General features: G+C 44.0%; 1 protein-coding gene across 1 annotated transcript; it reads right to left on the bottom strand.

Annotated features, from left to right (window-relative positions):
* Window positions 1–7,574: 7,574 nt before the first annotated feature.
* LOC141491649 (cytochrome c oxidase subunit 6B1) lies at window positions 7,575–10,982 on the bottom strand. Its single transcript, XM_074192539.1, has 4 exons — window positions 10,872–10,982; window positions 8,777–8,895; window positions 8,177–8,277; window positions 7,575–7,769 (listed from the first exon to the last, which is right to left on the bottom strand). Exons 2-4 carry the CDS (start codon window positions 8,880–8,882, stop codon window positions 7,716–7,718), a joined length of 261 nt encoding a protein of 86 aa, XP_074048640.1. The 5' UTR covers window positions 8,883–8,895; window positions 10,872–10,982; the 3' UTR covers window positions 7,575–7,715.
* Window positions 10,983–14,075: the final 3,093 nt, after the last annotated feature.

Below are 14,075 nucleotides of genomic sequence, written 5' to 3' on the forward strand. Positions count from 1 at the left end.
GGAGACTCGGACTGGGGTTGTCACCGGGGGACCTGAGGGCTTTGCATGGCACCTACAAATTTAAAACTGGAATCAGGTGGTGTCATGGGTAAGGATATTGGAATTGGCATCAGGAAGATCCGAGTTTGAATTCTGCTTCACTGATTACCAGTATAAGTCACTTAACTTCTCTAAGACATTCCTGTCTTTAAAATGGCAATAGTGAAAAAATAAAATAAAATGGCAACAACGAGAGATCTTTCTTCACAGAGTCATTGTGAGGGTCAAAGACAGTGATATATGTAAAGAAAGTGCTTGGCAAACCTTAAATCTCTCTATAAATATCTGATCTTATTACTGTCCTCTGACTCAAATTCCCATTGTACAGATAGGGAAATTGAGACCCCAGGAGTCTCTGACTTCAGAGCAGAGGACCCCAATTCAAATCCTGATCCTGCCACTATCTGTGCAGCTTTGGTCAAGCTATTTGACATCCCTAGATCTCAGTTTCCTTGTGAGTAAAATGCTGGAATTGGACACCAGCAACAGCCCCCTTCAAGCTTTAAATCTATGACTCTAGATCTTGTACTTTTGGATTTCTTCCAGCTCTTTCCAGAAGACACCATATCTCCCAAACTCCTTTTCAAGGCTGGCTGCTCCTTCTCTCAGAACCTTTGTCATACATATAGGGTCAGGAGGAGAAGAAGTCAGGGACTATTTCTCCTTTAGGCCCTTCCTCTAGACTCTATTACTTAGCTATCCAATCTCCTCCTTTAAAGTTTATTGGGTCCTGGTCAGATCATTAATGGCCTTGCTTCTCTCTCTTCCACAATGAATAAATGAATCCAAAAGCATTCAGGACCTTTAAGTGGTACCACAAGTTCCCATCCTGGAGTCAGAAAGACCCCTCTTTATGAGTTCAAATCTGGTCTCAGACACTTACTGACTGTGTGACCCTGGGCAAGTCACTTCGCCCTGTTTGCCTCAGTTTCCTCATGTGTCGAATGATCTAGAGAAGGAAAAGGTGAACCACTCCAGAATCTCTGCCAAGAAAACCCCAAATGGGGTCAGCTAGGTGGCTCAGTGGATAGAGCACCGGCCCTGGAGTCAGGAGGACCTGAGTTCAAATCCGGCCTCAGACACTTAATAATTACCTAGCTGTGTAGCTTTGGTCAAATCACTTAACCCCATTGCCTTGAAAGAAATAAAGAAAGAAAGAAACAAACAAACAAACAAACAAAGAAAAAAGAAAACCCAAAATGGGATCACAAGGCGTAAGAAACAACTGAAAATGACTGAAGAACAAACTTCTCCCCAGTCCCTTTCAGTGGAATTTGTCCTGGGTGCTAGAATTCTGAGTTAATGGATCAATCTTCCAATTCCCTTCTGAGGGCTTCTACAGCAATGTCCCTTACTTAAGGGGCACAGTCCCATTTTGTGAACAGGTATGGACCAGGGCATTTGAAGGCATACCCAAAGCCCCATTGGGAGTATCCTTTGACCAAGAATTACTTGCATTTTTATGTAAGCCCTAGAAACTATGGAGGTAGAAATGACCTGTCTTGGTAACTTACTGTCAGGGGTGTGGAGGGGAAGGGGTGGAGGTGTCAAAGATGACTCTGAGATTGTAGAACTAGATGGCTGGCGGTAAGGGGAGGTGGTGTCATCAGTGGTGGTACAGCAAGTCAAGGGAGGGAGAGTGACCTCAAGAGACAAGGATGGCTTTCCAGAGGAGAGAATCCGATTGGAAGTCTTGACAGAGCCTCATGAAGGTCTGGAGATACTTATCTCTGAGCCCTAAGTTCCTTTCCAGCTCTAGGGAGTCATGGCGCCCCTGTTGGGTTTGACATTGTCTGATGGGGTGCCATTATCTGAATGTTATGTGCACCGAGCAAGAGGAGAGCTCATTTGATGAAAGCCCCCTATCCAGAAACAAGTAAAGGTCAAATAAACCAGAGCAGGCTAGGGAGCACCTTCATAGGTTATAGTAAAATGAAGGGTAACCCTGAGCTTAGTTTTGCAATCTGGGGCAAGCCAGTCAACCTCTCTAACCCTCAGATATCTCATATGTAAAGTGCCTGGGTTGGACCAGATGCTTGGTGAGGTCTTTTCTAGGATCTCTATTATATGCACCTCCCAAATTTACAGGTGAAAAAAGTAAATAGCTACAGATCCCCTTTTATCAGGAGGAGATTGTAGAGGCGAAGACAGTGTGTGGGGTGACTAATTCCTGTGAATCCAGAAGATCCCTGATCCAAGAAAGAAAGAAAACATAGGAGGTGCATGGCATAGAGGGAGGAGCCCTGATTCTGGAGTCAGAAGACCAGGGTCCAAATTCCACCTGTGGGGGGTTGGGCAGGTCACCTTCCTCTTTTGTGCCTCTGAAGTCCCTTCAACTTTAGAGAAAGGATCCCATGAACATAGGTTAGGAAGCCTATCTATATAATGTTACTGTTCATCCTTCATTCCCCCCCAAAAATGTATAAGGCATGGAAACAACATTTCTTACTTAAAGATGGGGAAGGATCCAATCGTAAATGGGGCAGAAGGTGGCAGGATTTCAATATGCAGGTGGGGGGTAAGGATATACCTTCCCCTCTAGGCCAAGAAGCAAAGGCTCAATGGAAAAGTTTAAGTCTCAGCTCTTTCCTTCCTTCTTGATATGGCTATGATCTCCAGAGGCCCTTTTTCCTTCTCTGGGCAGACCTGGATATTAAGCTTGAGGGTCTGGATTGGGGCTGGTTGTTCTCTTTTTCATGTCTGATGTTACTTTCAAGGGGCTGCAATGTAGCTCTGGTGAACTTGCCATCTAGGCTTTTTCTCCATGTACACAATGCACCCACCCAACCCCCACACCCACAGCTGTGTGGTCACAGGACGACAGGAAGTCAAAAGTGAGGCCCAGATAGATTTCGCATGTACTCTATTAAAACAACAATCAACCTCCACAACATGCAAATAAAAGAGACCAGGACTGGGGGGGACAGAAATTCATGAAGGGATAAAAGGTGCTTTGAGATTCCCCAAATGAAGGGGAGCAGAATTCATCCACAGCTATGCTCCTGAGGTCATCCCCAGGGGTGCTCAGAACCAGAGTTGGCATTAAATATATTAGAAGTGGGGTTGGGAAGGAGTAGAATGTGGATTAGGATCCTGGGAGATTTTATCGGATATGAATAGCTCCTTACAGGCTGAGAGATAGGATGGCAGTATGATGGCTAGATGGCATAGTAGATAGAGAGCTGGACCAGAGAAGTTCATTTTCATGAGTTCAAATCTGGCCTCAGGCCAGATCCTGGGCAAGTCACGTCATTCTGTTTGCCTCAGTTTCTTTATCTGTCAAATGGACTGGAGAAGTCAATGGAAGTGGTAAACCACTTCAGTTCTCTGACAAGAAAATCCCAAGTGAGGTCAGAGTCAAACATGACTGTATAACCAGTTATCATCATCATTTACTTTGTTTTTCTTATTTTACGTATTAGAAAATAGATCTGAGAGATGGAGACTTGCCCAGGATCATAGAGCTAACCTTTTTCCTGCCCCATTGGTTAGGGGGACCCAGGAGTCTTAACCTCTCCTTAACTCAAATGATCAGCCTTCATGAGGTCTTCCCCTGAGGTTTAGGCTGTGATGAGGGATGGGGAGAGGAGCACATGTCAGTGATTGATGATGATAGAACTACTATCAAAAGTAGACAAAAGAGCTATGAAAGTCCAGTATTGTGCAGTTTCAGAGCCCTAGCCCCTAAAATCCACTAGTGTCTGCTCATCTTTGACCTCTCCATTCATGTGCCTATCTTTAGTGTAGCACTAATATTAATTGATTGTGGCCACCATCTAGTGGCGAAAGAGAAATAATCTCGAGCTAGTAAAGAATTGATCTTTCATCATTCCCACAAGCATATGTGCTGATTGTTCTTAGATGTTGGATTCCAATGGCAAATTTTAAAAATAGTGTCTATTCTTCCCCCTCCCCCCAATTAGAAGGAAAGGGCCTTGAAGGCAGGGATTGTTTGGTTTTTAGCTTTAGAACCCCAGCATCCAGCATCATGTCTGAATTAATCCACAGGCATTTATTTATGAACCAGGAATTGGAGATACAAAGGCAAAAAAAAAATCACTACTCTCATGGCAATTAATTCTAATAGGGAGATATGTACATACAAAGATAAATGATGCATAAATAAAAAAGGAATAAATATTTTAGAATAAAAATTTAGGAAGGGTGTTAGCAACTGGGGATCAAGAGGGTTTTTCTGAAGAATGTGATGGATAGCTGAGTCCTGAAGGAGGTAAAGAGGAAGGGCAAAGCACGGAGGCAGCAGGAGATGAAAGTCCTCATGTAAGGAACAGAGAAAAGGATCTAGATTAAATAATGAAGGAAAGAGAGTAACATCAAAGGTTCCTGGAAAGACAGGTTGGGGTCAGGTTGTGAAGGGCTTAAAAGCTAAACAGAGCTCAGTTTCTTCATTTATCCAATGAGAGGCTGAACTTAATGACCTTTGAGGTCCTTTTCGGATCTTAATCTCCAGCTCTGAAGATCAATAAGGAGCCACTGATGTTTACTGAATGGGAGAGCAACACAGTCAGAGATGTGTATTAGGAAAATCACTTTGGCAACTATGTGGAGGATAGATTGAAGAAAGACAAGATCAGAGGAAGCGAGGTCAGTTAGGTCTTTGGAATCATCCAGTCAGGAAGGATATGATGAGGACCTAAAATAAGGAGGGGACTGTGTGAGTAGAGAGAAGGGGTCAGATGTCAGAAATGGAGTAGTACACTATTGACAGTGTGGAAATGTTTTACCTGACCTCCTGTTTTTAATGGATATCTTATTTCTTGCCTTCCCAATGTGTGGGGGAGGGATGGGAGGGAATTCAGAATGGAAAAGGAAATTTAAAAAATGTAAGTCAATTTCAATTGTTAAAATATTTATTGTAGCTGTTTATGGTGGCAAAGAATTGGAAACAAGATAGTGTCCGTCTATCAATTGGGGAATGACTGAACAAATACAGTATATGGAGGTGATAGAATACTATTGTGCTGTAAGAAGGGAAGGGTTTCAGAGAGACCTGGGAAGACTTGAATGAAGTGAAGCAGGGTAAAATGAGCAGAATCAGGAACTATTTATCTTCAACAGCAATGTTGTAAAAAACAAACAAGTTAGAAAGACTTAAGAACTTTGATCAACATTAGGGGAGGAACCAGGAGATAGGGAACAACTAATAATTAGAGAGACAAGAAAATTTTAAGAGTCAACCTTCCAGGTTAAGAGACCTAAATAGGTCTACACAGACTGATCACAAACCCACTTTAATTTCAATAGAGGTTATGATAAAAATAAATAAATAAATAAATCATTCCCCTGGTCCATCTAGGTTGATCTTTGATTGCCTTTTAGCATTGAGTCTGTCCGTACTTAACTCAAAGCGGAACCCAGTCCAACACTAGGTTTTGCTTTGGCAGAATGTTTCAGAACTTGTATCCATTCTCATTGCCTTCAAGCTTCCATGGTAACCCCTCCAGCACCATGTGGCATTTGAGCACCCTAGCAAACTCATCCAGAGAAGGCAATTCTAAAAGCCCCAGGCTCCCAAATCCTGATTCATTAAAGCCTTTACAAATTCTAAAGAGGCAGCAAAATAATTTGTATATTTATTAAGACCTTTCGGCTGAATTACATTCATTTAAAGATTACCATCTGCTGCAACTAATGCAACTTGGCTGAAAAGACTGGCTGGTTAGCCTGAAGCAAACAATTAATGATTATTTTACTGTTCTTTGGGGAGTTGAAATTGATGCTGAAATTAAGATTTTAAAATCACACAAGAACTCTAGGAAAGGTAATAATCTGGATTATTAACATCGGTTGAGAAATAAAGCAGGCACATCTGTGCTTGCCAGATAATGGTAGGTTTTTGCTCCTCAGTCAGGGAAATTGAGGTATAGCCCAGTTCACAGGATTCCCTAGAGATGGCAAGGTTCTCTGAGGGCACCTGCTGGTGATATTGAGTTAACACAACTGAAACGTATATAACTATGGTTTACAAAAACCTTACATTATCTCCTTTGTTCCTCCCAATAACTCTGCAGGATACATGACATTATTGTCTCTACAGTTGAGGAAACTGAGGCTAAGAGAAAGGTTAAATGACTTGTCCAGGGTCACACAACTAGTAAATGCCTGAGGAAGGATTTGAACTCAGATCCTCCTAATTCCAAATCGTTATTCAGTTTTTCTTACTTGCTCTAATAAGGCTGAGCTTCCTAAACCAGATCTGCTCCAGTGTTCAACCTAACCATCCACATAGATTAAAACAAGGAGGATGGAGGGTTACCTTCTTGCCCCCCCCCCCCGCCCCATTCCTTTAGGTTCATCTGGATATAGTTAGGGTAAAGCCTGAAGGGGAAGTTGGTTAGGATAGAACCATTCAGCAGTTTGTACAGGAGCATCTACTTTTGATTTGCATTGTGTCTGGACCAGTTTGTTTAGTCTAAGTCCTGGCTCTTTTTGATTCATATAGAATAATGTTTTATTCACTTATTTATATATTCTATATAAACTAGAAAATGAAAGTGTGAATAACATTGTATGAAATAAAACAAAACCGGGGTGGCTAGGTGGTGTGGGGAGGCTAGGTGGCACAGTGGATAAAGCACCGGTCCTAGAGTCAGGAGTACCTGGGTTCAAATCCAGTCTCAGACACTTAATAATTACCTAGCTGTGTGGCCTTGGGCAAGCCACTTAACACCATTGCCTTGAAAAAACCTAAAAAAAGAAAAAACAAAACAAAACAAAAAAACAGGTGAAAGATACTATCATCCAGGATACCAAAGGCAGTTGAATGGTCTACCCAAATAGCTAGTCTGTCAGTACCCTATAACAGCACCAGCAGATGAACATTTTGTCTGCTTTTCTAACATCTTTAGGGATAATGCCTTTTATCAGGGACTCAATTCCAAACTAACATTGTGCCCATATACTTGCTTCCTGAGTTTCCGTTATGGTTCTGCGGTCACCTATGTACAAAGGTAGGAAAAGCTGGCAGAGGAAGTTGAGAGTGGAGTCCAATTTCAGCATTTTATATTGTAGGTGTAGGTTTCCACCCACAATTAAAATAAATGGACCAATGTGTGAAAGGCAGTTTTCCTTTATAGGAATTCAATGCAAACTGGGTGAGGGACTGGGCTAGAGGAACTGGACTTTAAGAACCCATCTCATCTTTGCCTTCCCACAGCAAAGCATAGGGACCCCCTAGAGAGGAGATGCATGGTTTTGATGGTGAACATCTCTCCCAAACCCTCCAAAAATCACACTTAATCTCTAGAGTGAAGAAAATCCTGCCTGCAGTCAGCTCATCATACCCAAGAAATGCTGTTCCTCAAAATGTTTTGAGATACCTAGGATGGGGCTTATGAAACATTACCCACAGGTCAAGTCTAGTGCCTCCAGGTTCAGGGCACCAGAAGTCTAAGATCAAGGCCAGGGAACAAGAAGGGTCCAAGTTGGGGAAGGTGGGTAATGTTTCTCCTCTCCTCCCCTCCTTCCTTTCCTCTTTAGTTTGCTGTGGACACTCACAGACACTTGACACCTGCTCGATTCCAACACAGTTTATTTTAACATGATTCAGGTTCCCCAGAGCAGGGGGAGTCACAGATCACATTCCCCCACTCTGAAAGAAGAAGGGATCCAGCCCCAGACATTGGGGTAGGGACAAGGGAGGAAGAGGAAGCAGCTCAGATCTTCCCAGGGAAGGTTTCTTCTGCTCTGCGATCATCCCAAGTATTCACCTATAAGTGACAGAAAAATTCAAATCTGCTTTAGTTGAGTTTCTCCCTCTTCCCCGGCCTGATCCTATTTATTACATGTGACCCACACTCATGGGGTTATTCCATGCCATCTTACAGAAAAGGGAAAGATCCAGGGGAGGGAAGGCCGGAGCTGTGCTCAGTATCACACAGAGGGCTAAGGCTAGTACCTAGGCCTCCTGGCTCTAGGACACAATTTGATCCTGAACTGTAGGGAGCTAACTCTAATCAGGAGTGTCGGAAAGAGAGGTCTCCTTGCAAGCTGGAGGGACATCTTTGCACCCCAGTTAGAAGAGTCACTAGAAGCAAGCAGGATGGACTCAGTATAGTGTCACTTCAGTCAGATTCCACCCTTAAATCTCCAAACAAAGGCTCCCAGAGCCACGTACCCAGGACAGGGGACAGATGGACTTGTAGACACGTTTATACCACTGGCAGACAGACACATCACCACCTTTCTCAGTCATGGCCTTCTCACAACGATGAAAATCTAGGAGGTAAAGGAAAAGGGGCTTAGTAGCTGCCTTGGAGGATAAAGGAGAAGCCCCTGGAGTCTGGGAAAAACAAACCTGGATCTCAGGGTCTGAGATCCCAAGAGGAGATCAGATACCTGGGAATCCATTCAATTTAACATGCACTTATCATCTGCTCTGTACCAAGGACAAATATCTCTTTCCTCCATGGGCTAACATCTTATTGAACTAGAGATATAGGGAAGGGAAGGATTCTTAACAATTTTTTGTATAATGCTTCCCTTTGGTTGTCTAGAGAATTTTGTGGCTATGGTCTCAAAAGAATGTTTTCAATGCACAAAAATAAAATACATAGAATTTTGGAAAAAACTCATATTGAAATACATTTTTATTGTATTGTTTGCATTTAAATTGAATGTTTTTTAGTTAAAGAAAAACCTCTGTTCTGAACTGAGGTGTAGAACTCCAGCTAGTGCTGGATGTTGGCGGGCCTGGGGAGGGAGGCCCCCTGCATACCTAGGTAGTTCTGCCAGCAGTTGCGGGTCTGGTTTTGATTGGGGAAGCGGCTGTCGAAGGGTGCAGTGCGGTAGTTTCGGATCTTGGTCTTGATGTCTTCAGACATGGTGACTCTTGGACTGGAGAGAGAGAGAGCAGAGGGTCACTCTCAGTTCCCCAAGGCCAACAGGATGCCTCTCCCCCACCCCATTGGGGTCTCTCCTGTGAACCTAGAAGTAGCAGGGAGAAAGCTAGAATTCTGGACCAAGACTGACTCTATGTGGTGGGGAAGGGGGGGGTAGGGTCTGGGGGGCATGAGGTAATGGCTGGTCTCCGTGCAGGGTGGATGGTTGAGCTGTAGTGCATTAAGTCCAGATACAATCAATGTGGAAGGGGCTGAGTGGATGGAAGGGTCCACTGAGGTTAAGAAAATCTGGCAGATGGGGTAGAGGGTTGTGTCCTAAAACACACAGATGTGTGGAAAAGGTAGGATACACAGTTATAAACTAGAGAGGGTGGACTATAAAGCAGTATTTAAGATGGGGTACACTATCTATTAGCATTATAGAGAGTGAGATACTCTATATGGATACATTATATAGGTGAAGATAGTTTATCAGGATGTACTGGAAATGGACAGAAATAGTGACAAGAGGTGCTGGGGCACATATGGGGGGTCTGTGAGGAGTGGATATGCAGTATATAGTACAAAAAAGGTGGGGTATCTGATATATGGGAGTGCTGGGAGAGTGGTATTTGGGGACTGTGGTTCAGGCAAGTGAAAAAGTTAGGATAAGATTTAAGAATGTGGGATAGGTGGGAAATTATAGAGGCGTGTCACATTCGGGAAAGAATAGAGAGGATGTGGGGTACATATGGTGTTTATGTAGCAGACAGATGAAAAGGTGGGTACAAGGTGGGTATAAAAAGGGTGATGAGCAGTATGGGGGAACAGAAATAGATATAGAGAATAGGAAGAATATAGATTGTATAAGTGGGACATGTGGCATATTTAGGGGGTACAGTATTCAGGCAAGAGGAAGAGGCTGAGATACATGCAACGGGCTGGGCGGACAGTGGGGTGTGGGGTCTATAGGAGGATGTGCAGTAAACAGGCCAACGTAGATGGTGGGGTCTATAGGAGGATCTACAGTATACAGGCCAGTATAGATGGTGGGGTGCAGGGTCTACAGGAGGATCTACAGGCCAGTATAGATGGTGGGGTACAGGGTCTATGGGAGGATATGCAGTAAATGGGTCAGTGTAGATGGTGGGGTGCAGGGTCTACAGGAGAATCTACAGAATACAGGTCAGTATAGACAGTGCGGTACAGGATCTATGGGAGGATCTACAATAAAGGGGCAGAATAGATGGTGGAGTGTGGGGTCTATAGATGAATCTACAGTAAGGGGGCAGCATAGATGGTGGGGTGTGGAGTCTATAGGTGAATCTACAGTAAGGGGGTAGCATAGACGGTGGGGTGCTGGGTCTATAGGTGAATCCGCAGTAAGGGGGCAGCATAGACGGTGGGGTGCTGGGTCTATAGGTGAATCCACAGTAAGGGAGCAGTATAGACGGTGGGGTGCTGGGTCTATGGGTGAATCCACAGTAAGGGGGCAGTATAGACGGCAGGGTGCTGGGTCTATAGGTGAATCTACAGTAAGGGGGCAGTACAGACGGTGGGGTGCTGGGTCTATAGGTGAATCCACAGTAAGGGGGCAGTACAGACAGTGGGGTGCTGGGTCTATAGGTGAATCTACAGTAAGGGGGCAGCATAGAAGGTGGGTGTGGGGTCTATAGGTGAATGCACAGTAAGGGGGCAGTACAGACGGTGCGTGCGGGGTCTATAGGTGAATCCACAGTAAGGGGGCAGTACAGACGGTGGGGTGCGGGGTCTATAGGTGAATGCACAGTAAGGGGGCAGCATAGATGGTGGGGTGCTGGGTCTATAGGTGAATCCGCAGTAAGGGGGCAGTACAGACGGGGGGGGGGGGCGCAGACGAGCGCAGACAGGTGCGTGCAGAGGGCGGGGCGGGGGCGGCTGGCAGGCGCCTGCGGGACTTGGGGTGCGGGCGCCTGGGGAAGCGGGGCCCCGGCATGTCGGGGGGGGGGTCACCTGAGGTCGCCTCCGCCGCCGTCGGGCTCTGTAGACGCAGCTCCTCCCGCGGACGCCGCAAACTCAATGTGACCCTCAACACTACGGGTCCGAGGCCGGAAGCGGAAGCGCAGGCCCGGGACGGGGGAGGAGCGGGAGGAGGCGAGGCGAGGACTTCCGGCGAGGCTAGAGCGGCCTCGGAGCCGGGTGGGAGGGCTGCGCGCCCCCATTGGGCCAGAGGACCCATCTGTCCTGTCCTGGAGAGCCAATCTGCATTGAGAGCGCAGGAGCCGGTTTCTGACCCCGCCCCTTTGCTCCTTCTCCCGCCCTCATTCAAAAGCCAGACTTTTCTTTTCTTTTAGAAATTATTATAACATTCATTGAAAATAAATTTTCATTCCCAATTCAGCGCCGGGCCTGGAGTCAGAAAGACCTGAGTTCCCCATCTGTAAAATGAGCTGGAGGAGGAAATGGCAAATCATTCCAGTGTCTTTGCCAAGAAATCCCCAAGCAAAAAAAAAAAAAAGAAAAAGAAAAAAATCCCCAAGTAGGGTCACGGAGAGTCAGAAACAGCAGGACACCAATCAAATAAACAAATGTATATATACATATATACACATATACACATATACACATATACACATATACACATATACATATATACATATATACATATATACATATATACATATATACATAATATGAAAGATTATTTATTTTGAATTTTACAATTTTCCCCTAATCTTGCTTCCCTCCTCCCACCCCTCACAGAAGGCAGTCTGTTAGTCTTTTTCTGTTAGTCTTTATTTATTAGATCAATGGTATTCATTGATCTAAGTTGAATGTGATGAGAGAAATCATATCCTTAAGGAAGAAAAATATGAGATAGCAAAATTACATAATAAGATAACTGTGCCTTTTAAATTAAAGGTAATGCAAACAAGTAAATATTAAGAAAAATAAAGTAGGGGCGTCTAGGTGGCTCAGTGGATAGAGCACCGGCCCTGGAGTCAGGAGGACCTGAGTTTAAATCTGACCTTAATAATGACCTAGCTGTGTGGCCTTGGGCAAGCCACGTAACCCCATTGCCTTGCAAAAAAGAAAAATAAAGTGGGAAAAAAGTGTGCTTCAATCTCCACTAATTATTAGTTGTCTCTTTGGAGCAGTTTTCATTATAAATTCTTGGAAATGCATCATCCATTGTCTTGATCAGAGCCCCTAAATCCTTCTCTGTTGATCACTGTTACAATGTTGCTACTATTATGCACAGTCATTTCCCGGTTCTGCTCACTTCACTTTGCAACATTTCAGTGAAGCTCTCAGGTTTTTCTAAAATCATCCTGCTTCATGGCTTCAATGGTTTAAGCCTTTATCATCTGGATATTCCCACTTTCACCTACAATTTAAGTTGGTCTGGTCACTGAGCGGAGTCCTGATCTTTTTGTAGCCTACTGAGCTATCTGCACCTATCCTGTGCTGGGTGTTGGTATAGGTTGACCTCAGAACTAGGGTCTTACCCACATAATCTGGCCCTATGTGGGGCCCAGGTTGTGTTCTGAGGAGATTGTTTGTCCCCACAAAGTCTCTGTGGTACTGTATTAGGCAGATAAAGGGATGGCTTCAGTTGTCTCCCCTCATTTGAACTGGTTTGGGGGTATAGCCTATATATCCTCCTTATTTGAATGAATCATACTGTCTATGTGATTGGAAGGAGAAATCTTTTTCTTAGGGTCCTCTGAGGGTAATGTCTCACAAGTTCAACCTGCCAATCTGGGAAATCAACCCACTCACTACCTGGCAATAGAAGATTGCGATGAATTGTCTCTCCTGGAGCCCCTTATGTCTTCTATTTTTATGTATATGTGCATGCCTTCCTTTCTATATATTCCTGTTGGTTACCCCCCTTTTTGTCACTATTTTATTCTTATTGAAGGGTAGCAAGTGCTTAAAGCAATGGCCCTAGAGTCAGGAATATCTGCATTCAAATCCAGCCTCAGACACTTACTAGCTGTATGACCATGGACAAGTCACCTAACCCTATTTGCCTCAGTTTCCTCATCTGTCAAATGAATTGGAGAAGGAAGTGATAAACCACCCCAGTAACATTGCTGAGAAAATCCCAAATGAGGTCCTGAAACATTGAATGCAGTTGAAACAGTTGAACAACAACATTTCTTAATTATCTATAAAGGCATGAATCAACAGCTATTATGTGTGTGTGCTGCCCAAGGGTTTTGGGGTATTAAAGGAGGAATATCACTTCTGCTGTGACAGATCGCTGAGCCTGTTTCAGAGCTGCCTGGCCACCTTGGGTGTCCACCTAGGACTCTCATCTGTGGCTCCAAGAAGCTATAGTATGTGCAGCAGCCACACCCCAGTAAAACCATCTCCACAGATGGGTGAAAGTAGATTGAGGGTAATGCATAGGCCTCAAATCCAATGGGGAGTTGGATAAGAATTATTTATCCCAAGCATGTGAAGACTTCCTCTGGTGAAATGAACTGATGAAAACAATTTGTCTCAAGGGTCTTGGAGGTGACTAAAGTAGGCACTTTGGAGCCTTAGAGCTAGGTCAGACATTGAAGAGACCAAGGTCATCCACTGCATCATAGCCAGTCAGTAACCTTGACTTTTGTTCTGCCACTGGACTTCCTTGACTATGGAAGAGAGAATGAAGCTGATGACTTTGTGCAGCTCTGCCTTACTTATATCCAGTTCATACTTGAGTCAAGATGTCATGAGTCTTTTTGGAAGCAAAGACAAACATCCTGAACATGTTGTTTAGATTCCTAAGCACAGAAAAGGAATCGTCAAGAAATGCTTTGCATCCTTCTGATCTTTATTGTACCTTTGTGTCTTACTCTTTTGACTTTATTCTGTGTAGACTAAAATGTTAATTAGTAAAATATTTGTGATGTTGGGATATAATTATTTTATTTGGATCTTTGATTTTATCCACATAGGGAAATCCAAGTGAAAAAACTCCTACCAATACAGATCAGTAACATTTCTAATGCATAGTCTTGGAGATGCCTAGAGGTAGTGAAAGGTTAAATTTACAGGTCCAAGGTCATACAGTCACATTGAATGTAACTTGTCCTGTCTCTAAGGACATCTTTTACTATGACATGTTGCCTTCTTACCCTTGCTTTGGTATTGGGATTCTGATGTTTATTGTGATGGATATTTGCAGAATATTCATGAATATTCCTAGTAACATTACAG

This window comes from Macrotis lagotis, chromosome 1 (genome assembly GCF_037893015.1).
Source record: "Macrotis lagotis isolate mMagLag1 chromosome 1, bilby.v1.9.chrom.fasta, whole genome shotgun sequence".
Lineage (NCBI taxonomy): Eukaryota > Metazoa > Chordata > Mammalia > Peramelemorphia > Peramelidae > Macrotis > Macrotis lagotis.

Bases quoted from the DNA above. Each gene is read 5' to 3' on its own strand.
- LOC141491649 (XM_074192539.1), bottom strand. From the start codon at position 8,882: ATGTCTGAAGACATCAAGACCAAGATCCGAAACTACCGCACTGCACCC. The intron at 8,278-8,776 runs GTATGCAGGGGG...TTTACCTCCTAG, and splicing joins CTGCTGGCAGAACTACCTAG to ATTTTCATCGTTGTGAGAAG. The intron at 7,770-8,176 runs GTACGTGGCTCT...TGTCACTTATAG, and splicing joins CCATCTGTCCCCTGTCCTGG to GTGAATACTTGGGATGATCG.